This window comes from Oratosquilla oratoria, chromosome 31 (assembly GCF_046742065.1).
Source record: "Oratosquilla oratoria isolate Oo_2021 chromosome 31, ASM4674206v1, whole genome shotgun sequence".
In the NCBI taxonomy this organism is placed as follows: Eukaryota; Metazoa; Arthropoda; class Malacostraca; order Stomatopoda; family Squillidae; genus Oratosquilla; species Oratosquilla oratoria.
In genome coordinates this window covers 43,321,076-43,348,323 of record NC_134807.1, presented here as the reverse complement: position 1 = coordinate 43,348,323, position 27,248 = coordinate 43,321,076, and the positions used below count along the sequence as shown (strand labels likewise).

Below are 27,248 nucleotides of genomic sequence, written 5' to 3'. Positions count from 1 at the left end.
TCTTAGTAATCCATTTCCTTCTCTTTCAAACCCGGAAAATCTACTTACGTCTAATCTTTGGCATTCTCTTGGTGTTGAAGCGAAGCATGATTTTTTTCTCACTACTCCAAGTGGAGTTTCGATTTTTGTTTCTTCCAGACTTCTTTTAGTTGCGTCTTTGGATTTAGGGGTTTCCATTTTTAAGAACAATAAAAAAAAATGAAAAAAAGAAAGTAACAGAGATACAATTTTGACCTACATTGTTTCACCACGAATGCACAGCCTTACCACCCCACGTATAAACAACAAGGCCTACGCTGATCGTTTCTTGTTTATATTTTCGCTCGTAAGCCAGCACTCTGAAAATACGTGTTGCTCCGACCATGCCTGGAACAATGAGGATGGGAGGATATACAAGTAAAGGTAGTGAGTGGTGGGATGAAGTGAAGAAGGTAGTAGAAGAGAAGAAGCAAGCATTCAGGGACTAGTTGCAAAGTAGGATGAAAGAAGCATGTGAGAGGTACAAAGAAAAAAGAGAAGTAAAACATGGGATAAAGGAGGCACAAAGGAGAGCAGATGTAAAATGGAGGAGGAGTATGACAGAAAATTTTGAAAGTAATAAAAAGATGTTTTGGAAGGAAGTTAAGAGCAAGGGGAAGTCGGTCATGTAGAGAAGAAAATGTAAAAGGCACAGTTGGACAGATGTTAACAGAAGAGGAGGCTGTATGAGGAAGATGGGCAGAGTATTTTGGAGGAGGATAGGGAGGGGTTGGTGGCAGCAGTGGGAGGAGCTAAGAAAATGAGTGATGGGAGGGGAAAATGGAGACATAAGAAAAGATGAAGTGGAAGTAATTTTGAGAATGATGAAAGCAAGTAAGGAACCTGGATTGGATGGGTGTCATGTGGAGTGTCTGAAGAAGAGCAGTAGAGTAATAGTGGACTGGCTAGTGAGATTGTTTAATGTGTGTCTGAGGGTAGAGTGCCTGGAGGTGTCTGTATAGTTTTGCTTTATAAGGAAAAGGGGGACAAACCTGAGTATAGTAGTTTTATAGGGATCAGTTTGTTGAATGTAGTTGGGAAGGCTTATGGGTTTTAACTGAAAGAATCAAGAGAGGAACAGAGGAAGTAACTGGTGAGTAGCAGTGTGGGTTTATGAAAGGTAGGGATTGCATGGATCAGCTTTTTGTGGTAAGGTAGATATGTGAGAAAGCTTTAACAAAAAATAAGGATATTTCTTGGGCCTTTATGGACTTGGAGAAAGCTTATGACAGGGTAGACAGCAATGCACTGTGGGCGGTTTTGCAGATATATAGGGTTGGGGAAGACTGTTAAGGGCAGTCAAGAGTTTTTATGAGAGTAGTAGAGCCTGTGTTTGAACTGGAAATGGAAAGAGTGTGGTTTGAAGTAAAGGTGGGATTGCATCATGGATGTGTCATGTTCAATATCTACATGAATGGGATGGTGGTACAGGAGGTGAATATGATGGTAATGAGCAGGGAAAGAGATATTTAAATAAAATGGAAAAAAGTGGGAGGTGAGCCAGTTGTTTGCTGACAACACTGCACTCGTGGCTTGGTTTAATGGGGGATTAAGGTAGTGATAGAGTTTGGGAAGGTATGCAATAAGAGAAATTTGAAGGTAAATATGGGTAAAAGTAAAGTGATGAGATGTGCAAGGGTAGAGGATGGTAGAGTTGGAATTATGTTTTACAAGAGAGAGGCTAGAGGAAGTGCAAGGGTAGAAGATGGTAGAGTTGGAATTAAGTTTTACAGGAGAGAGGCTAGAGGAAGTGGACAGCTTTAGGTATTTGTGGTCGCATGTGGCAGGAAAGAAAGGAGTGGAGGTGGAGATAAATTGTGGATTGAGGGAAGCAAGTAAATGCCTTGGGGAATTAAAGTGTCATTAGAAATAGGCATTTGGAAATTGATGTAAAGAGGAGATTATATAAAGGGGTGATTATGCTGACAGCACTGTATGAAGCTGAGACTTGGAATTTAAGAAAAGTAGAGAGGAAAAGTTTAAAATGTGTTTGAGATGAAATGTCTGAGAAGTATGGTATGGGTTACAAGTTTGAATACAGTAAAAACAAGGTGAGGAGGAGAGTGGGAGTGGAAAAGGAGATGGCAGATAGGACAGATGAAAGAGTATTGGGATTGTTTGGACACATGGAAAGAATGAGTGAAGGAAGAGTAAAAGAGGTGTGGATTGTAAAGGTGGATGGAGTGAACTTCAGGCAACTGAGGATGAGATGGATGGATGAGCTGAAAGGGGCTTTGAGCAAGAGGAGAATTATGTTGAGTAAGGAAAGGAAAAGGCAGGAGATAGGGGTGAGTGGAGAATGGCTGTGTATAGATGATACTGTGATGTAAGGATGGGAATAGGGAGTGGTTATGTGGATGCTTTGATGCAGCCCAAAGGGACTTCGTCCAATCTTCTCTTTTTCTGCAATAGGGAACAGAGGGGGAGTTTACTGATTAAGTGAAATGGTCTTGCTGTGGATCCACTGTGTCTTGCTGCACTGCTTTTGACCCAGGGGAGTGAGTAGGATGTAGGAATTTACCTTGTATTTTATGGGAAGAGAGCTATGCTCATAGTGACCTGCTTTTGTATCTTTTTGCATCCAGTTTTAGCACTCACTGTTTCCTCATTCAGTTTGTTCCAGATATCTATCACTCTGTGTGGGAAGCTATTCTTTTTAAGATCTCTTCTGTAACTGTCCTTCTTAAGTTTCTTCTCATGTCCTCTTGTTTTTTTTTTTTTTTGCCCCACATTAGTAAGTCATCTCTATCAAGAATTTCCATCCCTTTCATAATTCTGTAGATGGTTAGCAAATCACCTCTTTCTCTTCTTTGTTCCAGGGTTGGTAGATTTAGTTTATCCAATCTTTCTTTGTAAGTCAAATTGAAGAGTGTTGGTGCCATCTTTGTTGTTGCTCTTTGAATTCTTTCTAGCTTCTTTGTTTTATTTAGAACTATGTGTCCATAGTGTTGCAGCGTACTCCAATTTTGGTCTTATCAGTGTAACTAGCATTTTCTTTACCATTTCTTCATACATGAGGAGCTAAGATGAGAGGGAAGAAAGAGTGGTGGATGGGAGTGGAATGGTTAGGAATGAAATGGGTTTTTACCTAATTGTAGAACACAAGAAAGGAGCAACACTCGTTGTGTCTGCTTTCCTATTCTCTAATTTTCTAACATACCTAGACTCAAATTCATGTATGGTTCCAACTTCATCTATATCTCTGATTTCCAATTATCACTTCTAGATTTGAACTCATGTATTGTTTGAGCTCTGGTTATATCACCTAAGTTATTCCACACATTTACACATCTATATGGAAAACTATTTCTTCACATCCTTTTGACATGTGGTCTTTCCTAATTTACTTCTACCTTAAGAGGTAGATCTTTTTCATCAATGTAATCTATCCCCTTAAATAACCTAAACACTGCGATCATGTCACCTCTTTCTCTTCATTCTCTCAACGCTGGTGGACACAGAACCTTTAGTACTTCCTCATATGGTTTATCTGCCAGGCTGGGGACCAGTTTGGTTGCTGCTCTTTGTATTCTCTCAATCTTGCTTATATTCTTCACTCTGTGTGGGGACCATACTACTGATGTATATTCCAGTCTTGGATGTATCAGGGTTTTGATGAGTTTGATCATCTCTTCATTCTGGGAGTGGGTATGTGCCTTTTGACTTGACTACCTCCCTTATATGGGGGAAAAGCCTTTGATATATAGATTTATTAGTATTCATGATTCACACGTCTTAAAAAAAGACTGGTAGCATACTGCTCAAACATTTACAACTACCATTTGCATCATAAAATGAGTTAAGAGGTATTAATTGGGAAAGAAGTGCTTACATGAGAAAGAAAAGTAGGAGTACATATATATACCAAAGGCTTTTTCCCCCCCTATAAGGGAGGTAGCAAAAAAAAACACTCCCACCCATTCCATCCCTATCACACTCCACTTCCCTCCCTCTTATCTTGACACCTGGATGACGGGTCATCCCTGCATCTTGTCCATTGTCCTGGGTCAGAAGCAGTGTTGCAAGACACAGCACATCCACAGCAAGGACGCTTCATTAAATTGGCAACCTCCCCCTCTCTGTCCCCTCATGCAGAAAAGATGGGGAGAAATCCCTTCGGGCTGTATCAAATTTTTCTCACACATACTTCCTCACCCCCCTTCCCCCACCCATTCCACCTCATTGATCACATCATCATCCATATACAACCATTCTCCATTTACCCCTGTCTTCTGTCCTCACCCATCCTTCCCCAAAACATTCCCTTCTTCCCCAAAGCCCTTTTTACCCCATCTATCCATCTCATCCTAGGTCGCCCCCTCATGTTCACTCCTTCCACACCTCTTTCACTAGTCTTTCTTCACTCTTTCCATGTGTTCAAACCATCCCAATACTCTTTCATCAACCCTATCTCCCAACTCCCTTTCCACCCCAATTCTCCTCCTCATCTCCTCATTTCTCACTCTATGCAGCCTAGTAACCCCTATCAAACTTTTCAGACACCTCATCTTAAACACATTCAAACTCCTTCTCTCTTCCTCTCTTATGTTCCATGTTTCTGCCCCATACAGTGCTGTTGACACAATTACTCCTTCATACAATCTCCTCTTAGCATCCATTCCCAAATGTCTATTTCTCATTACACTTTTTAATCCACCAAGGCATTTACTCGTTTCTCTCAATCTACATTCTACCTCCACCACCACTCCTCCCTTTCCTGCCACATTCGCACTCAAGTATCTAAAACTATCCACTTCTTCCAGTTTCTCTCCCTTAATACTTAATTCCAGTCTACTGCCACTTTCACCCCTTGTACATCTCATCATCTTACTTTTACCCACATTTATCTTCAATTTCATTCCTTAACACACTTTCCCAAACTCTGTCACTAACTTCCTCAATCACTCCTCTGATCCTGCTACAAGCGCAGTGTTGTCTGCAAACAACAGCTGGCATATCTCCCACTTTTCTTCATTTTCTTTAACCATCTCCAATCCCTGATTCACCACCCTTGCATTTACCTCTCACACCACTCAATCCATGTATAAATTGAACAGCCAGGGTGACATAACACATTGCTGAAGAAGTCCCACCCTTACCTCGAACCACTCACTCTCTCTATTTCCAATACTGACACACGCTCTACTACTATCGTAAAAACTCTTGACACCTCCTAAAAGCTTTCCTTCTATCCTGAATATCTGCAAAACCTCCCATAGTGCCTTCCTGTCTACCCTGTCGTAAGCCTTTTCCAGATCCATAAAAGCCCAAAAAACATCCTTACCTTTTTCTATAGCTTTCTCACATATCTGTCTTACCACAAAGATCTGATCTACACAACCTCTACCTGTCCTAAACCCACACTGTTCCTCACCAATTACTCCCTCTGTTCCTCTCCTAATCTTCTCAATCAAGACCCTACCATAAGCCTTTCCAACTACACTTAAAAAGCCAATCCCTCTTAAAGTACTACACTCACATTTGTCCCCTTTTCCCATGTAAAGTGGAACTATACAGGCACTCCTCCAGTCCTCTGGCACTCTATCCTCTCTTAAGCAAACATTAAATAACCTCACCAGCCAGTCCACCATTACTGTACCTCCTTTTCTCAGACATTCTGCATGACGTCCATCCAAACCAGGTGCCTTACCTGCTCTCATCATCTTAACTGCCTTCACTGAGAGAAGAATGGGAAGGAGGAATGGGAAGGAGGAATGGGATGGTTCAAGGAGGGAGTCACAAGGTGAGCAAAGTTGGTGTATGGAACAAGAAGGATGGGAAGAAATAGAAAGAAAGGTAGCGAGTGGTGGGATGATGAAGCAAAGAAGGTTGTAGAAGAGATGCGAGCATTGACAGATTGGTTACAAAATAGGATGTATCATATGAGAAGTACAAAGTAAAGCACAATATAAAAGAGGCAAAGAAGAGAGCAGATGTGAAATGGGGTAAGAGTATGACAGAAAATTTTGAAAGTAATAAAAAGATGCTTAGGAAGGAAATTAAGAGAGGAAGAGGAGGTGAATCAAGTAGAGAAGAAATGGTAAAAGGTACAGATAGAGAGATGATAATGGAAGAGACGGTGTAAGAGGAAGATGGGCAGAGTATTTTACAGAGTTGTTAAATGTGAAGGAGGATAGGGAGTTGTAGTGGTAAGTGCTAAAAAAATAACATTGATGAATGAGGAAAATGGATGAGAAATCAGGAGAGCTGAGGTGAAAGCAGTTATTAACCACTTCACTCCAGGCCAAAATCTCTCGGGCAGCATTAGCTGCCAGACGTACGATGTTGCGTCATAATACTCGCATTATCAAAAATAAAGTCATGGCTGTATCGATCATTCTCTTTCACCCCTGAATTTTGATAGCCATAGAAAATATGATGAAGCCAGTTTACAGAGTATGGGGGTCACGGAGGTACGACTACAATAAATATAATCAAGATGCCGACATCAGCATCCTCATGTACCCATTAGCTCTTCATGACGCCTACGTAGGCGTCACCGTATGGAAGGAGTTAAAATGATGAGATCTGGTAAGGCACCTAGGTTGGATGGGTGTCATGCAGAGTGCCTAAAAAAGGAAGGTACAGTGATGGACTAGCTGGTGAGGTTGTTTAATGTTTGTTTAGAAAGTGGTAGAGTGCTGGAGGACTTTTACTAATTTTTCATCACTCATTCTTTCCATGTGTCCAAACCATCCCAATAATCTTTCATCAGCCCTATCTGCCATCTCCTTTTCCACTCCTGCTCTCCTCGTTTCTCACTCTACCCATCCTAGTACCGTTTTTTCCGGCTTAAAATGCACATCGGGTTATAATGCGCACCCATGCACTTCGTTATCTCAGTACACAGATAGCACGCACCGACGTATAACGCGCATGCCCGATCGCATTTGTCTATAACACAGTTTTACCTCGGTATTTATATCATGTGAATGAGCTAACATGGAGAAGTATTTTTCATTGGCTAGAGCCACCGCTGGGAAATCTGTTGATTTGTCACTAAATTAAATGTTAGTTTAGGCATCAATCAGGACACAACTAAGAAAAAGTCGGAACTACATGTACCGGTACTGTATATGACTCATGTTGTGCGTTGGTCCCTTATTACTTTGTAGCTTAAATATTTTGTAGGAAATATGATCTAAAAAAAAGTTTATTGAAAGTAAAATATACAGAAACAAACTACAGACAGTTTCATTTTAGCTTTGAACCTGCAATGACAGTGGTGAAATAAGACAGTCTCTCATCGAGGTGATGTTTAGTTAATTTAACTCCCGAAAGAGGGTGTTGTAGTCAGGTGTTTGACACGAGTTTATGAACGGCCACAACGGAATTTGTACTATACCTAAAGTGAAGCAACAAAGCCAACATAAAAATTCAAACTAGGATGCTGTGAACATGGGCAAATATCATGAATATTGATCCTGTTTCACGGTGTTTAGGCCTATTTAAACATGAAAAATAAGATTCGATACCTACCTATACCAAATATTTATATACGGTAGCCCATGCTGGCGTATTCTTTCATGTCACCATGGCTGTTCTTCTTGTTCTCACGGAACGTCACGGAGAAGTGTGCCTCCTGACTTTGTGACGGCCAACATCGTCACGTTGTGAAAAAAATTACACATACAGCCGCAGAATTTTTATCATAGGCCGTAGATAATGCGCACCACCGGATAACGCGCACCCCCCATTTTTAGGCCCTTCCAACGGAAAAAAGTCGTGCACTATACGCCGGAAAATACGGTAACCCCTACCATACTTCTCAGACATTTCATCTCAAACACAGGAGGACTTATAAAAAGCTATTCTGGCACAGAAATAATGCCAACACATGAAAACCCTGGATGGAAAGATGACTTCAAGTTTCTTTTTCAACTCTGAAGCATATAATTTCTACCTGACGGAGGAAAAATTGACTCATATGAACTGGCAGAAGCTGCCCTCCCTTCACAGTGCCAGGTGGAATCCAGAGGCAATCTTTGTACTGATTGCTTTTTCTCCTTCCAAAATGGAGAGATCTGCTGAAAACTATTTGCAACTTCATTGCAACTACATGGGCAAAGGCATGGTTCTCAAATCAGCACTATTTAAAGACACTTATAATGAACTACATGATACTGTCTCTAAATTGAAGTGTCCTAAGACTTTAGGATTTTTTTCCACCCACTGGATGGAGGAACAATCAATGCTTGATATGCCTCATTCAAATATACTGGCTGAGTGAGTTGTGAAGCTGATGGAAGAGCTTCACAGCACTTGCAAAACTGACAAATATCTTAACAGCAAGTTTATAAGCAGTAATTCACAATTTTAAAACCCTTTTTTAAAGTTTACTGTATGCTATATTCAATTGCAAACAAAGACTTTTGTAAATAGGATTTTTCTCACAATTTAACAAAATATATTTTTGTGAGTGCTGTGTCTTGCGACACTGCTTCTGACCCAAGGCAGTGGACAAGGTGCAGGGATGACCTGTCATCCAGGAGGTGCTAAGATAAGAGGGAGGGTGGAGGGGTGTGGAGTGTATTCAGGGATGAAATGGGTGGGAATGATTTTATGCCTTTCCTTTTTGGCTACCTCCCTTGTAAGGGGGAAAAAGCCTTGGTATATGTATGTAAAAAAAAGTTCATCATTTACCAACACAGGCTACCTGAAAAAAAGTCATAACCCTTCTGTACAAGGCTGGGTTGTCTTGTACAGTAAGTATGGCTAAAAACCTTCAGTTTAACATTAAAATTTGGGGACTGTCTTGTAAACCCAGTTGCTTTATATGTTAACATATGGTAAGTACATGAACAAGCCAACAGACATGCAATGCCACTTACTTCAGTACTGAAGAAGTTGATTAGGGTTAGCAATATCAATGAAGCAACACTGGCGTATACCAGTGCACGCACAAAGTTGCGCCACTGTTTCCAGCTCTCCAGCTCTGATGCATACAAGAAGCGATTTCTGTACATAGGTGGAAGCTCAAAGGCTGATGGAAGGGGGAAGAGTGATTCATAGGTGTCCTGCACCAATGCATGGATCAACTCATTATCCTTCCTTTTGGAGTCCATGTTGTTATTCAAGCATACAAATTTCCTGGGAAATAAAATATTTTACCACATATGAGTTCCTCAGTTTTACACCTCTACCCAACTCCAGCTGGGGTATAAAACAGGTGTGTACCTCCCCATCCATAATATGCTCATTCGAATTACATGCAATTTGGTAAATATAAAGTACAATTACAAAATAACACCAAAGAGAAAAGGAGGGAGAAAAAATGTTCAAAAATTTGGTTATAATTTAAAATTGTAGATGTTTATACAATAGTAAGATATGATGATGACTTGGCTACTTCCCTTATAAGGAGGAAGAAGCCCTTTGTATATAGAAGAGATGAAGAAATACAAAACATTGTTTTTTAGGTCAAAACAATTGTTAACCTCTTCTATATGATGTTGCCTATGTATTTACCTAATTCTTAATCATATCTCTGATTTCCAATTATTATGTCTAGATCGGAACTCATGTCTTGTTTGAGCTTGGGCTATATCACCTTCTAAGCTATTCCACATATTTATACATCTATATGGAAAACTGTATTTTTTCATACCCTTTCAACATGCAGTCCTTCTTAATTTACTTCCACAACCTTTTAAAGCCCTCCATCTTTAATCAGATTTCTTCTATCAATGCAATCCATTCCCTTTAGTGACCTGAACACTGTAATCATGCCACCTCTTTCTTTTCAATCTTTCAAGGTTGGCAGAAACAAAACCTTTAGTCTTTCCTCATATGGTTTCTGTCAGGCTGGGGACCAGTTTGGTTGCTACCCTTTGTATTCTCTCAATCTTGCTTATATTCTTCACTCAGTGTGGGGACCATACTTCTAATGTGTATTCCAGTCTTGCATGTATCAGGGTTTTGATGATTTTTTTCATCTCTTCATCCATATAATGGAGTGCCACTTTAATTTTCTGCAGTAGTCCATATGTCTTCCCCACAATTCTGCTGATATGTCTGTCAGGTGACAGGTTGTCTTTTATCAACACTCCCAAGTTTTTCTCCTCTTTTGCTTTTGTAATGTGTTTCCTTCCTAAGGACTAGTTTAACCACTTCAGTACAACTCAAATTTTCACACCCAGCATAGGCTATATGTAATTTCCATCACACTACTCGCATTATGAAATATAAAGTCATTGCTGTATTACTCCTTCTCTTTTATTCTGAGTAATAACACAGAAAACATGATCAAACCAGTTCACAGAATCTGGGGTAACTCATGTACAACTACAAATAAAATATAAAGTCATTGCTGTATTACTCCTCTTTTACTCTGAGTAATAACAAACACAGAAAACATGATCAAACCAGTTCACAGAATCTCAGGTAACTCATGTACAACTACAAATAAAATATATAATAAAAATTCAGATGCCAGCATCCTCATGTACCCACTTGTGCCTCATAATGCCTACGTACGTGTTATTGTACTAAAGTGGTTAAGGATGGCCTTTTGCTACTATTGCCCATTTCCAGTACTTTGCATTTTTTGGTATTGAACTTCATTTCCCATTCTTGGCTCCATGCAAAAATAGTATCTAGATCTTTTTGCAATATTCTACAGTCCTCATTTTTCACTCTTCTCATGATTTTTGCATCATCTGCAAACATGTTGGTATAGCTTGTTGTTCCTTCTATCATGTCACTGACATAGAACATAGACAAGAAACATTATTGGTGCAACCACTGAACTCTTGTGGCACTCCATTCATTACTGCTCTCCAGCTTGACATTTTGTCCTTTACTATTGTCCTCGTGTATCTTTCCATCACATGGGGTGAGTGGGTATATGAGGATGTCAGTGTCCTGATTTTATCTGTGAACTGGCTTGATCGCATTTTCTGTGTTTATTATTATAGAGATAGGTAAACATGTAGTGGAGTGGAAGGAGGTTTCCTCAAGGATAATGTGGATGAAGGTGAAACCAGGAAAGGAGATGTGGGTTTTTGTAAGTGCATATGGGCCTGGCAGTGAGAAGAGTGTAGAAGAAAGGGAGTCTTTTTGGATAGATTTAAATGAGTGCATAGAGGATTTAGGGAGAAATATCAATGTAATAGTACTGGGAGACCTTAATGCTAGGATAGGAAATAATCCAATTGATGGAGTGGTTGGGAAATGTGGAGTTCCAGGAAAGAATCGTAGTGGAGAGTTGATGGTGGAAATGTGTCTAGAAAGAGAGTTGATGATAGCAAATACAGTGTTTCGGAAGAAAGTCAAGCATAAGTACACATGGGAGAGGCTGGTGGAGGGAAGGGTGGTAGACAGAGCGTTAATGGACTATGTAGTGGTAAATGGGATTATGATAGGAAGAGTTAAGGATGTACATATGCTAAGGGGAGAGGGTGGGGGAATATCAGATCATTTTTTGGTGGAAGGTAAGTTGAGAGTGGAGGATAGATGGAGGAAGAGGAAAGGGACAAAAGGTAGGGAGGTGCTTTAGAGTGAACTCTTTGAATGAAAAGGAAAAGGAGAAGGAGTACAAGAAGATGCTGAAGGAGGAGTGGGAGGGAGTGAAGGATAGAGTAGAGCTAGGTGTGGAGGAGGAATGGGGATGGTTCAAGGAGGGAGTCACAAAGTGTGCAAAGATGGTGTGTGGAACAAGAAGGACAGGAGGAAATAGAGGAAAGGGTAGTGAATGGTAGGATGAGGAAACAAAGAAGGTTGTAGAAGAGAAGAAGCGAGCTTTCACAGATTGGTTACAAAATTGGACGAGGAAGTCATATGAGAGGTACAAAGAAAAGAAAAGAGAAGTAAAGAAAAAGGTAAAGGAGGCAAAGAGGAGAGCAGATGTGAAATGGGGTAAGAGTATGACAAAAAACTTTGAAAGTAAAAAAAAGATGTTTTGGAAAGAAATTAAGAGAGGAAGAGGAGGCGAATCAAGTAGAGAATAAAAGGTAAAAGGTGCAGATGGAGAGATGATAATGGAAGAGAAGGCAGTAAGGGGAAGATGGGCAGAATATTTTAGGGAGTTGCTAAATGTGAAGGAGGATAGGGAGGGAAAGATAGTTGCAGTGGGAAATGCTAAGAAAATGACCGTGATGAGTGAGGAAAATGGAGGAGAAATAAGGAGGGATGAGGTGAAGGCAGTTGTTAAGATGATGAAAGCAGGTAAGGCACCTGGTCTGGATGGATGCCATGCAGAATGTCTAAAAAAAGGAGGTAAAGTGATGGTGGACTGGCTGGTGAGGTTATTTAATGTTTCCTGGAGAGAGGATAGAGTGCCGGAGGACTGGAGGAGTACCTGTATAGTTCCACTTTACAAGGGAAAAGGAGACAAGTGTGAATGTAGTAGTTTCAGAGGGATTAGCTTGTTAAGTGTAGTTGTTGTTGTTGTCGTTCCCTAGACCGTCTGTCCGAGCAGTCCCATCTCCCCAAGGAAGGCCACAGCCGAAACTGGGTTTTCCCACAAATCCTTTATAGAGTGTATGTTGTGTTGTTTGCGTGCATGATTGTGTATAATGCAGTCTTCCATTATGTGTTGTATGGTATGGGGTGAAGTGTTACATCCTGGGCAGCTGTTCACAACACGGTCGTCCAGCCTCTTCTGGTAGCTTAGAAGTGCTGGGTGGTGACTGCATCGCAGTCTGGCCAAGTGGACTCTGTCCTTTCGTGGGAGAGAGGATTCAGAAGGGTGGATATCAGGGGGTCTGGCATGCAGCAGTGTGTTGTCTTTCAGTGTGTTAATGGAGCGGTGAGTGATATGATTATGAATATGTTTACGGAGGCTGGTATTTGGTGGTTGTGGAGGAAGAGAAGAGAATATCTGTGCGTAATAAAGGTCTTTGGGTGTAGTTTTAATGTTTCTTGGTGTGTGTGGGTGTTCTGCTATGTAGTGTAGTGGGTGTGATGTGTTTGTGGTGGCTGCAGCAAGTGTTTGTGTGCCTCTCATGTCGAGGTGGTCCTTGACTTTGAGGACTTTTGTTTCATGGTGTAAATGGTCTGTAGGTGTTGTATTTGTGCAGCCTGTAATTGTTTTTAGGGCTTTGTTTTGTATGATTTGAAGGGTGTTGTGGTGTGTCTCACTGAGATTAGGAGCCCATGCAGGACTCGCATAATTCATCACTGAGCGTATGCATTGTTTGTATATTGTTATATTAGTTCTATCCCCCACATTATTTAATCTATACATGCATGACTTACCCACACCAGACACCTCAGAAATACAAATCTCTTCCTACGCAGATGACATAACAATCACATGCACACATCGTAACACAGACAAAGCTGCAGAAATAATCCAGCCTTACCTTGACACACTCAACACATGGTTCATCACAAACAGACTCAAAATAGCTCCAACCAAATCTACAGCAACACTTCTCACCAACTGGACAAAAGAACACAAATACATACCTCATCTCTACATCAACAACACTCTAATACCACACACAAACACACCGAAAATTCTTGGTGTAACATACGATACATCCATGTCTTTCAAACAACACCTCACAAACATAAAAAACAAATGCACACCTAGACTTAACGCACTTAAGTCAATCACTGGAACAACATTTGGACAAAACAAAGAAACTAATATAACAATATACAAACAATGCATACGCTCAGTGATGTTAATTGTAGTTGGGAAGGTTTATGGGAGGATCATGATTGAGAGGATTAGGAGAGGAACAGAAGGAGTAATTGGTGAGGAACAGTGTGGATTTAGGATGGGTAGAGGTTGTGAAGATCAGATTTTTGTGGTAAGACAGCTATAGGAAAGGGGAAGGATGTTTTTTGGGTCTTTATGGATCTGGAAAAGTCCTACGACAGGGTAGACAGAAAGGCACTGTGGGAGGTTTTGTGGATATACGGGATAGGAGGAAAGCTTCTAGGAGCTGTCAAGAGTTTTTATGAGAGTAGTAGAGCTTGTGTCAGGATTAGAAATGGAGACAGTGAGTGGTTTGAGGTAAAGGTGGGACTTCATCAAGGATGTGTTACGTCGCCCTGGCTGTTCAACTTATACATGGATGGGGTAGTGCGAGAGGTAAATGCAAGGGTAGTGGGTCAGGGATTGGAGGTGGTTAAAGAAAATGGAGAAAAGTGGGAGGTGAGCCAGCTGTTGTTTGCAGACGACACTGCGCTTGTGGCAGGATCAGAGGAGGGATTGAGGAAGTTGGTGACAGAGTTTGGGAGTGTGTGTGATAGATAGCTGAAGATAAATGTGGGTAAAAGTAAGGTGATGAGATGTACAAGGGGTGAAAGTGGCAGTAGTCTGGAAGTGAGGATTAAGGGAGAGCGACAGGAGGAAGTGGATAGTTTTAGATACTTGGGTGCAAATGTGGCAGGAAAAGGTGGAGTGAAGGTGGAGGTAGAATGTAAACTGAGAGAAGTGAGTAAATGCCTTGGTGGATTAAAAAATGTAATGAGGAATAGACATTTGGGAATGGATGCTAAGAGGAGACTGTATGAAGGAGTGATTGTGCCAACAGCACTGTTTGGGGCAGAAACATGGAACATAAGAGAGGAAGAGAGGAGGAGTTTGGATGTGTTTGAGATGAGGTGTCTGAGAAGTATGATGGGAGTTACTAGGCTAGAGTGAGAAATGAGGAGGTGAAGAGGAGAACAGGGGTGGAAAGGGGGTTGGGAGATAGGGTTGATGAAAGAGTATTAGGATGGTTTGGACACATGGAAAGAATGAGTGAAGAAAGACTAGTAAAAGAGGTATGGAAGGCAGATGTGGAGGGAGTGAACATGAAGGGACGTCCTAGGATGAGGTGGATGGATGGGGTGAAGGGGGCTCTGGGGAAGAGGGGAATGTCTGTTGAGGAAGGACGGGAGAGGACAGAAGACAGGGATGAATGGAGAATGGTTGTCTATTTACCTAGTTGTATTTTGCGGGAAGGGGAGCTATGCTCGTGTTGTCCCGCCTTTGTATCTTGCAGTGTCTAGTTTGTTTTTAAACTCATGAATGGTTTTTGCGCATACTATTTCATTGTCCAGTTTGTTCCAAGTGTCCAAAACTCTATGAGGAAAACTGTTTTTCTTCAGTTCTCTTCTATAGCTATGTTTTTTTATTTTCTTTCCATGTCCTCTTGTGTTTCTTTTGTCCCAGTTAAGTAAGTTCTCACTATCGAGTACCTCTGTGCCTTTCATGATTCTGTAGATGGTCAATAGGTCACCTCTCTCTCTTCTTTGCTCCAGTGTCGGCAACTCCAGTTTAGCCAATCTCTCTTCGTATGATAGGTTTGCAAGTGCAGGTGCCATTTTTGTAGCTGCTCTTTGGATTCTTTCTATTTTCTTTATATTCTTTTTGGTACTGGGGGACCACAATGTCGCTGCATACTCTAATCTAGGCCTTATCAATGTAACCAATATTTTTTTCATCATGTCTTCGTCCAAGTATGTAAACGCCACTTTTATTGATCTTAGCAAGTTGTAAGTCTCCCCGACAATTTTGTTAATCTGTATATCATAGGACAAGTCGTTCGTGATAATTACTCCCAAATCTTTTTCGGATCCTACTTTCTTTACTTCTTTGGTTCCAATTGTATATTTTCCTGATATTCTGTTTTTGCTTTTTCCAAACTCCATTATGCTACACTTCTTCGTATTAAAGTCCACTTCCCATTTCTGACTCTAGTTCCATACCCTATTTAGGTCTTCTTGCAGTGCTTCACAGTCCTCATCAGTTTCTATTTTCCTTAGCAGTTTGGCGTCATCGGCAAAGAAGCTCATGTAGCAGTTCACGTCCTCATCCATGTCATTCATATAGATAGCAAACATTATTGGTGCCAGCACAGATCCTTGCGGTACTCCACTGATCACCTCTTTCCAGTCTGAATATTTTTCTCTGAGCACTACTCTCATCTTTCTACCAGTCAGAAAGTCCTCTATCCATTTTAGTAGGTTTCCCTGTATTCCTCCTATGTGTTCCAGTTTTTTTAGTAGTTTTCTGTGTGGTACTTTGTCAAAGGCTTTTTGCAAGTCTAGGAATGCACAATCAGCCCATCCATTTCTTTCTTGCACTATGTCTATTAGTCTTGAGTAAAAGCATATTAAGTTTGTGGAGCATGATCTTCCTTGTCTGAATCCGAATTGTCTTGGGTTTAATATGTCATTGTCTTCCAGATGCTTTACCCATCTATTCTTGATTATTTTCTCACAAATTTTGGCAATGGTGCTTGTTAGAGATACTGGCCTATAGTTGGTGGGTTCTTCTTTGTTTCCTCCTTTGTGTATTGGTACAATGTTAGCGTTTTTCCAGTCCTCGGGTATCTTTCCTTCTTTGAGTGAGCTGTTTATTAAGATGTGTATTTTGTCTGTTAGTTCTTCTTTGCACTCCTTTAGAATCCAATTTGCAATACCGTCCGGGCCATGTGATTTTCTGACATCCAGCCTTGATAAATGTTCTGATATTTCCTTTAGTGATGCTGTAAACTCATTCATGAGGGGAGATTTCTTGTTTTTGTCTATGTCACAATTCGGTATTTTCTCTCTGGTGAAAACAGATTTAAAGTGATTGTTCATGACTTCGGCCATCTCTAAATCTTCTGTGTATTCTATGTTTCCTTGGCATAGTTTCACCAATTCCTGTTTGTTTTTAAGTTTACCATTCACATACCGATAGAATAGTTTGGGTTGCTCTTTGCATTTGTCTATAATATCCTTCTCATGGTTCCTTTTCTCCTCTCTTCTCACATTAACATACTCATTTCTATAGTTAACATAAATTTGCCATTTGCTTTGTTTTTTGTCTTTTCTCCACTTTTTCCAAGCTTTGTCCCTTCTGTCTTTTGCCTCACTGCATCTTTTGTTGAACCAACATTTAATGTACTCTCTCTCTCGCTTTTGTCTTGGTACATGCCTGTTTACCCCTTCATTGTAGTTTTCCATCAATATATTCCATTTCTCTTCCACTGCTGTTTCTTCCCTGTAAAATATTTCCCAGTTTGCACTCCGGAAGAATGTCTTTAGTTTTGTAAAGTCTGTTTTGTTGTACCTCAGTCTTCCTTTCCTATGCTTTTCGTTCCTCTCTATGTCTATTTCTTCCTTTAGTATAGTTTCGATGAGTACATGGTCACTCTTTCCAATTGGTGTCTCATACTGGACTTTATGCACTATTTCAGGCTCTGTTGTAAATATTAGATCTAGTTTCGATGGCTCTTCATTATTTCTGTACCTTGTGTTTTCATGGACCCATTGGGTCATTGTGTACTCCATGGTCATATCTAGCAGTACATTGCCCCACGAGTCATCTCCTCCTTGCACTGTCATGCTGTCCCAACAAATTTCTTTGTAATTGAAGTCCCCCATAACTACCAGATTACCCTTACCCATTAGTATCTCATTGAGTGATTTTCTTGTGTCATCTAGCATTTTTTTATGTTCAATTTCTTTCCAAGCGCTTGTTTTTGGAGGCACATAAGTCACCACAAACTTTCTACTTTTCATATTCTTGCCTTCGACTTTTATCATGATCAATTCAGCATTACCTTTGCCCTCTGCAATTTTTGTCACCTTTAGGTCTTTCTTGGCCAAGAACATGATTCCCCCTCCCTGTTTCTTGTCCCTGTTTTTTATCCAGTAGTTGTATAAACCTTGTCCGATAACAGTGGATGGTATTTCACCTCTTAGTTTAGTCTCTACAATTCCCATTATGTCTGGTTTTGCTTCTAACAGATAATCATTGAGTTCGTTCAGTCCCGAAATTAGTCTGTCAATGTTGGTATAGGCCACTTTTAATTTTCTTCCTTCTCCCTGGTTTCTTCTTCCCTTGTTTTGTTCGTTTTGAAGCGCCATTGTCTTAATCTCAAGTCTATTACTCTCCACTGGAATTCTTTGCATTCTGTCTCTGATCTTTTCAAGTTTTTTTCCTTTGCTTCTTCTCTTAGCGCCCTTTCTTTTTCTAATTCCTCAGTACTCATTTCTCTTTTTATCCATATCTTATTGTATTTTTCACTCTTTGCCAAGTTACCTACTTTTTCAAATATGTCTTCTACTACCACTTGTGACCTTAGTTTTATCTTTAGAGGTCGATTCCTATCCTTAGTATAGCGACCAATTCTGTAAGTCTCTTCTAAGTCTGTGCCTGAATCACTATCTCCCCCCTGAATTTCATTAAGGATTTCTACTGCTGTCTCTTTTTCTTCTTTTTCTCTCATGTACCTCGCCAATCCTTGTTTTTCTTTAAGCCCATAAACCACAATACATTTCTTCCTATCTACTGTGTCCCTGACCCAATTTGCTTTTTCGTTAATCACTTGAATGATTGTGTCTTTTGCATTATCTTGCATTTGCTGCTTGACTATTTCTTTGAAAGCAATTTCTTTATTTTCAATATTTTCTTTCCACTTCTTAATTTCCTGGATACTGTCCCCACCTAAGTTTTCTTCGATCTTTTGTGTCAATTCTTGGAATTTGTTGTTCACTTCCTGCTTTAGATTTTCGCTATTATTATCATTAGTTTTCTTCTTTTCATTATCATTCTTCAGTTCATTTATGTCTCTTTTCATTTCTTTAATTTCGTTTGTAAGATCCAAGTTAGCTTTTTTCAGGTCAGAAATTTCATGGTTAGTCTTAGATAAACAATCAATTAAACCAATGACCTCTTTTCTTAAGTCCATGATTTCATTTTCCCACCGAGTCCTATTTTTGCTCATCTCTCTCTCTATCTCTAATAATCTACTTAAGTTCTTTCTTTCGTACTTACCAAACCCTAAGAAATCATTGTCGTAACACGTGGTGCTTTGTTTATTGTTTACATCGCGGTTCAGTGGATTGCCTCCAGATGGCTCTGATTCGCAACTGGCTTTCGAGTCGTGTTGATTCATTTTTGCTAATTTCGAGTTAACACAATTAACTAGCACTGCATAGATACCATTTCGGGCACTCACGTTCACTCCCCACCCCTACAGTACAAACCAGGTTTTCCTTTTTCGTCGTAAATCCTCTTCTTCTTGGTCGCGCGACGACGAGCGGTGTTGCATGATGTTGTGATTGCATGAGGTGGAATGGGTGGGGGGATGGGGGGTGAGGTATTATGTGTGAGCAAAATTTGACGCAGCCCAAAGGGATTTCTCCCCGTCTTCTCCTTTATGCATCGGGGGACGGAGAGGGGGGGTCGCCAATTTAATGAAGCGGCCTTGCTGTGGATGTGCTGTGTCTTGCGACACTGCTTCTGACCCAGGGCAGTGGACAAGGTGCAGGGATGACCCATCATCCAGGTGCTAAGATGAGAGGGAGGGTGGAGTGTATTCAGGGATGGAATGGGTGGGAATGATTTTATGCCTTTTCCTTTTTGGCTACCTCCCTTGTAAGGGGGAAAAAGCCTTGGTATGAAGGAATGTGTAATATCTTAAACAATTATTTTAGCTTAGTATTCGTAAACGAAACACCTCAAAGTGAATTCCAAACTGAAACCTGTGAAAAGTCTGGGGTAAACTTACTCACTACGGTAAATATAACAAAAGAAAAAATTAAAAGGTGTATAGACAAACTCAAAGTTAATAAAACACCAGGGCCTGACGGTTGGCATCCAAGAATCTTAAAGGAAATGAAAAATGAGATTGTTGTTCCATTAGAAATTATTTTCAAGAAATCCATCATATCCCGAGATGTCCCAAGAGAATGGAAGCTAGCTAACGTTACTCCCATATTCAAAAAAGGTGACAAAAAGAAACCCAATAACTATAGGCCTATAAGTTTGACTTCAATCGTAGGAAAAATAATGGAAACTATCATCAGAGATGCTATCGAACATCATGTAGAAAGTAACTGTTTGATAAATGATAGCCAGCATGGTTTCAGACGGAAACGTTCTTGCGTGACTAACTTACTCGCATTGTACAACAGTTATCTCGAATTATGACAAAAGAAACAATATAGATTTAATATATCTAGACTTTGCAAAAGCTTTTGATACCGTCCCACACGAAAGACTACTTACTAAATTAGCTTTGCATGGAATAAGTAGTATCCTATTAGGTTGGACTAGTAATTGGTTGAATGGTCGAAAACAGAGAGTTGTTTTAAATGGAAAAACTTCTGGATGGAAAAGTGTTGCAAGTGGAGTTCCTCAGGGTACCGTTCTTGGGCCACTTCTATTCATAGTATATATAAATGATATAGACCATGGACTAAAATCTACTGTTTCCAAATTTGCTGATGTTACAAAACTGTGCGGAGTGGCAAATGATCACTCAAACCAATTAGATATTCAAGAAGATTTAGATAAATTACAGCAATGGTCTGAAAAGTGGCTAATGAAATTTAACACAAGTAAATGCAAGGTAATGCACATAGGTAAAAATAACAGTAAGTACGATTACAAGTTATTTGGAAATTCGTTAACAAAAGTGGATAGTGAAAAAGATCTTGGCGTTATTATCAGTAACGACCTCAAATCATCCAAGCAGTGTATTTCAGCCTCTGAGAAAGCAAATAAGATTCTGGGCCTGATTGCGCGATCTTTTGATTTCAAAAGTCCATCACTCATTAACAAGCTATATAAATCATTAGTTCGTCCACATTTGGAATATGCTGTTTCCGTATGTTCACTGAATCTCATTAAAGACATTGACAGACTGGAAAAAGTACAACGGCGAGCCACAAAACTGATTCCAAATATCAAAAATAAATCATACGAAAATCGACTAAAACACATGAATCTGTTTTCCCTAAAAAAGCGTAGACTCAGAGGTGACTTGATACAGGTCTAAGATTTTAAAGGGAATTGACATCAAAAGTGACAAAATTTTCACATTGAATGAGAATCAGACAAGAAACAATGGTCTCAAACTGTCCGGAAATAGATTCAATTTGGAAGTAGGTAGAAACAACTTTGCCAACCGTGTAGTGAATGAATGGAATAAACTTCCTGCACAGGTAGTGCAATGTAGTTCAGTTCGAAGCTTTAAGAATCATTTAGATAAATACCTAAGTAAGATGCTGTAATGATTATGATTTATTTTATATTATTATTATTATTATTATTATTTTTTATCATTTGTCTGTCCGATTTTCATTTATTATTAGTTATATGTCAATTTATTATTATTTGCTATTTACCTGTTTGTTTATTATTCAACTATACCTATGCATTTATGTATTTCATTTGTTATTTACATTATTATAGTTTTTATTTATTGTTTTATTATTAATATGATTTTTTTTTCCGCATCCGACCTAGATATGGACCAAAAGGTCTCCTGTCAGCATGCTCCGCCTTTGTAATCCTTTGTATTATTACAGAGTGAAAGAGAATGAGTAAATCAGCAGTGACTTTACATTTTATACTGTGAGTATTGAGATGCATCATAGAATCATCATACATCAGGCATCCGATGATACAGGCGAGAATTTGACTTGTATTGAAGAGGTTAATTATCTGGCATCTATCACATACTCTCTAGGTTTCCACATTCATTCATCAGCACTTTTCGGTGAACAAGGACCGTGTTCCCTCAAAGTAGCAATAGGCTGAAAATGAACTGTCACCTGTTTGGTGGCTAGAAAAGGAACATATCTATAAATCCTGTCACCTATGTCCCTTAACCTCTTCACTCCGGGGCACATCGCATGTCTGGCAGCATTAGCTGCCCGATGTGCGATGTTGCGTCATAATAATCAAATTATAAAAAATAAAGTCACTGCTCCCTCGCTCGTTCTCTTTCACCCGTGAATTTTGATAACCATAGAAAATATGATGAAGCCAGTTTAGAGAGAATGAGGGTCACGCAGGTGCGACTACAATAAATATAATCAAGACGCCGACGTCGGCATCATCGCGTACCCACTTGCTCCTCAATACGCCTACGTAGGCATCACCATATGGAAGTGGTTAAACTCCTTCCTGAACAAGCCATGTGAAGTTTGCACTTTATCACTTTCCCAGAAATACTAGAATCATATCAGTGGTAAAAGTGAGCTTGAAGGTAGAGGCAGAAAGGTGGGATGGTAGAGATATTACTCAAGACCCTAAAGAACTGATTACATATTACATGATCAACATAACATATGGGTTAAGACTTACTTGGGGTTCTTCCGCACATCATCCAGCTGTTGTATGACAGTTGAAATATTAGAGCTGATCATCTTGAAGTGCACAACTGCATCTGAGGCCAAGAAATGTTGGTAAAGTGGTACAGACTCCTGCTTCTTCATCAGACTGATGATGTATGGACAGGCAAGCACAAGTTCCTTGCTTACGGTTGGCTGATCAGATTGACGAGAGAATCAGAACAGAAAATTAATCACACAAGGTACTGCAATATAAACAACCCAAATAGTATTCTACTCAAACACCTACAATAACTTGCTCAAAGCATCCAACATGTGCATACAAAAACACACATTCATATTACAAAAAAACTCCACAGCAGACCTCCCAATTCTATAGTTTATGAACTCCACCAGATATCAACCGAACTGAGAACTTACTACTAAGACAAATAAGAACACCACTAGTATGCTTTATGTTCAGGTCACCACTCCACATTAAAATAGTACCAACACAGAACTGGCCTGACAACATACTCCAATTGCCCAAGATGGAATCACCAGGTAGGAAAATACAGAAAGGGAACTCTCAGTCCTTTCAATTCAGCCCATTTATTCATCTTTTGTAACATCCATGGTAATAAAATGCAGCTTTCTTATCCCTCTGCCACAAGAGAATGGGAAAAAAAATGGAGTCCTTATAATGTTATGGAAATATTTAAGATGGGCAGCAAAACTTGTTGATAACAGTTTAAAAAGTGGTTCAGAATTCCTCTATGAAAAGAGAAGTCTCTAAATATAAAAGAAAGCTGACTTATCAGGTGCCCCTACATTTTTTAAAAGGGTGCATACCCCAGTATATATAGTCCAAGCTCTCCCATATCAAAGAGGTGGCAGTCAAAGCACACATCCACTTCATACACAATTAAAACCCATTCAACACCACTTCCATCTCAGCACCTTGTGGATGAAGGGTCATCATTGTCTCCTGCCTCACAACTTGGGTCAAGGGCAATATAGTAAGGTAGAGCACTTCCACAACAGGGCCCGGCAGCCAAAGTTAGTTTACACCACCCTAGTACAGTGGATATATCTACATAATTTCAACACAGTACAGCTTAATAGTCATACATCTTAGCTACATGAAATCTTTGGCCTCAAACTATAAGCACTCACCAAGTTAGAATCAACATATCTCTCATATAATGGGGTCGGTACAGGAGGAAAGTCTTGAAATGTGGAGCAGTTACGGATTGCTGTGTGAAGTCTTTGCACATAATCAAAGTGTAGGGGAAGGTCATAAGCTTGAGCAAGAAAGGTGCGAATCTCTCGGTCAGACCAGGTTCTGGGAAGAAATAAATACATTTCTGAACAATAGTTCTATAAAATAAAATAAAAAATTCTATAACTGGGTTGAGTATTCAGCCTTACTATTTTTCATACACTAAAACAATTAAATCTACCAAGATTCCAATTGAAACTTATCTGGAAAGGAGATCTTCACAGTTGGACCATGTTCTATGTACAAAAGACTTGAATATATCATCATTACGACAACATATGCTAATTTTATTTCTAATATCTATTATAGCACTCTATAATACTCACTGTTTACTATTTCCTAAGTCCTCTAACAGAGGGTCCTCTCCATAGGTTTTTGTCTACCTGACTATTATAGTTGTAACATACAGGAAGTATACTTATGGAGTCTCAACTCTCTCTCTCTCTTCATACCTAGCTTTCTAGCTATATACCAGGAGCCTCTTCCACTTTATGAGGGAGTAGTTGACCAAGGCACAAACCCACTCTCACCCATTCCACTCTCATCCACCACCCATCTGTTTCTCTCTCATCTTAACTCCCTATTGATGAATGGTCATCCCTGTCTCCTGTCTATTACCCAGGTCAAAAGCAATGCAGCAAGACTATTAATAGTTTTGAATTTGCTTATGGTTTTAACTTAGGCTATATCATCTTTTAAACTTATCCATTTAATGTATATATATGAAAATTTTTGTTTTCTCAACACTGTCTAATCCTGTTAATAACTTACCCTGATTCATCAGTATCATAGAGGTCAAAGATAGCTTCATAGGTACGTATCAGTTTTGTACTCATTAGGAAGTAGAAATAAGAGAAGGAGAACTGCATGTCATTACCATGTCTAATCTTATGGGATGAGGTCATTTCAAATTGATGATGGAATCTGCAAGAGAAGTAATGTATACATTTAATGACAGAGTTGTTTGATCTTTATTACAAAAATTTTCAATGCATAATATATATATATACATATATATATATATATATGTATATATATATATATATATATATATATATATGTATCAATGGCTTTTCCCCCCCTTACGAAGGAAGTAGCCAAGTCAAAAGTTATATACCCACTCCCACCCATTTCAATCCCATCCACCACCTTTCCTCACTCTCATCTAAGCTTCTCATGGAAGGCGGACCATCCCTATATCCCACCCACTGACCTGGGTCATAACCATTAAAGCAAGACACAGTGCATAGCAAGGCCGCTTCACTTAATCAGCAATCCTGCCCTTTCTATCCCTTCATACAGAAAAAATAAAGATAGTCAAAAATCCCTTTGGGCTGCATCAAAATATCATTCACACATAACCACTCCCTACCCCCATCCCCTTCCTTCTTTGCATCACAGTATCATCTATACACAGCCATTCTCCAATCACCCTTATCTCCTGTCTTCTCCCTTCCCTGCTCAACAGACATTTCCCTCTTTCTCAATGCCCCCTTTCACCCCATCCATCCATCTCATCCTCAGTTATCCCCTCAGGTTTACTCCATCCATCTCTGCCTTACACACTTCTTATATTAATCTTTCATCACTCATTCTTTCCATATGTCCAAACCATCACAATACTCTTTCATCAACCATATCCTTTTCCACCCCCACTCTCCTCATTTCTATATCCAACCTTGTCATGCCTACCATACTTCTCAGATATTTCATCTCAAACACACTTGAACTTTTCTTCTCTGCCTCTCTTAAATTCCAAGTCTTGGCTCCATAGAATACCATTGGCATAATCACCCCTTCATATAATCTCTTTGCATCCATTCCCAAATGCCTATTCCTCATGACACTTTTTAATCCCCCAAGGCCTTTACTTGGTTCTCTCAGTCTACAATTTATCTCCATTTCTGCTCCATTTCCTGCCAAATGTGAAGGAGATACTGAAAGTGGTTCAGGACGAGGGACAAAATATGGAAAAGGAAATCAATGATGTGCATAGGATGGGTACATACTCAAAAGAAAAAACTACAGGCCAATGAAAATAAAACTAAGAACTCAAATGATAGTGGAAGAAATACTATCAAAAGCGGCAAAAATAGCAAACAGTGAAAAATACAAAAATGTGTGGATAAAAAAGGAAATGAATGAAGAGGAAATAGAGAAAGATAGGGCACTGAGAAGTGAAGCTAAGGAAAAAAGCATGAAAAGAACAGTGACTGAAATTTTTTTTTTTTTTTTTTAGAGTGCTGGAGCTGAGACTGAGAAAATGGTACATCAGAAAAATAGAAACATAAACTAAAAACAAGAAGAAAGGAAAAAATTAAAAGTGGTGTATACAAATATGGATGGTATTATTTCTGGAATGAATTAAATGACTATTTGTCAATAGAGAAACCGGACATAATGGGAATTGTAGAGACAAAACTGAAAGGTCCTATACAATCAAGTACGGTGGGACAAGGTTTATACAACTTGTGGTTGAAAAAGAGAATGTGCAAACAAGGGGGAGGAGTCATGTTATTGACTAGAAAGGGCCTAAATGTAAAAGGCAGCAAAAGGTAAGGAAAATGTGGAATTGATCACAATTAAAGTAAAAAATTGGAGTATGAAAAGCAGAAAGGTTATAATTGTATATGTTCCCCAAAAACAAAGACTTGATCTGACAGCAAACACTCAAAATTACTGGAAGACACAAAGAATGAATTAACAGAGACACTGAAATATGGAGAAAACATAGTAATTATGGGTGTCTTTAACACAGAGGAAATAAATTAGGAAGAATTGACGATAAAAGGTGGAGAGGAACACTGGGGCAATGTCCTACTGGATCTGACCATTGATTATACATTGACTCAATGGGTCAAAGAAAACACTAGATATAGACACAATGAAGAACCATCGAGACTAGACTTGTGACTTGTTCTTCACTTCTGAGCCTGAAATTGTAGAAGAAATAAATTATAAGACACCAATTGGGAGGAGAGACCACATACTAATAGAGTTTGAGCTGAAGGAACAAAATATTGTGAGAAGAAACTAGAAACATAGAGAAGGAAGATTAATGTACAACAAAACTGATTTTGTAAAACTTAGAAATTTTTTTCAAAATGCTAGTTGGGAAAAATTTGCAAATGATGAGACAAAGATGGAAGAAAAATGGAACATTCTTAAAGAATTATATAAGGAGGGAACATATAAACATGTACCTAAGTAGAAACAAAAAAGGGTGTACATAAAGTATTGGTATAATAAAAAGTATACCAATGCTAAAGATGGGAGATAGAAAGCCTGGAAAAGATGGAAAAAAGACAAAAAAGTGACCAAATAGCAAACATACATCAAACTGAGAAATGAATATGTAGACATATGCAGAGAGGAAAAAGAAACTATGGAAAAGATATAATAGACAAATGCAAAGACCAACCTAAACTATTTTACGGATATGTAAATGATAAACTAAAAGACAAACATGAAATAGTGAAACTGCGTGAGGGAAACAAAGAATACATAGAAGATGTAGAAATGGCTGAAGTAATGACCAGACACTTTAGGTCTGTATTTACAATTGAAAGCTCACAAATGTGGGATGAAGGACAGCAAGAAGGATCCGCCAAAATGAAAGAAATAATGGTGACACAGAAAGAAATAAGGGACCAAATAAACTTGATGTCAGAAAGTCATATGGGCCAGACGGAATAGTGAACTGGATATTAAAACAATGTATAGATGAACTCACAGATAAAATACACAAGATCAGTGACTTCTCACTCAAAGAAGAAAAAGTACCACAAGATTGGAAAAATGCAAATACTGTACCATTATACAAGGGAGGAGATAAAGAAAATCCAACAAACTATAGACCAGTATCCCTTACAAGCACAATTGCAAAAATATGTGAAATTTATTAAAAATAAATGGACTAAACACTTGGAAGAGAACAACATATTAAACCACA

The 27,248-nt window shown here is 39.2% G+C and overlaps 1 protein-coding gene across 2 annotated transcripts in view; it reads right to left on the bottom strand.

Annotated features, from left to right (window-relative positions):
• LOC143041527 (N-acetylglucosamine-1-phosphotransferase subunits alpha/beta-like) overlaps positions 1-27,248 on the bottom strand; it is a 152,182-nt gene that overhangs the window by 7,005 nt on the left and 117,929 nt on the right. For both annotated transcript variants that reach the window (XM_076213507.1, XM_076213508.1), the window contains exons 14-17: positions 24,068-24,220; positions 23,191-23,359; positions 22,049-22,230; positions 8,850-9,108 (exon numbers count right to left, since the gene is read on the bottom strand). In XM_076213507.1, coding sequence (XP_076069622.1) covers positions 8,850-9,108; positions 22,049-22,230; positions 23,191-23,359; positions 24,068-24,220 — 763 coding nt within the window. The remainder of the gene's footprint in view (positions 1-8,849; positions 9,109-22,048; positions 22,231-23,190; positions 23,360-24,067; positions 24,221-27,248) is intronic.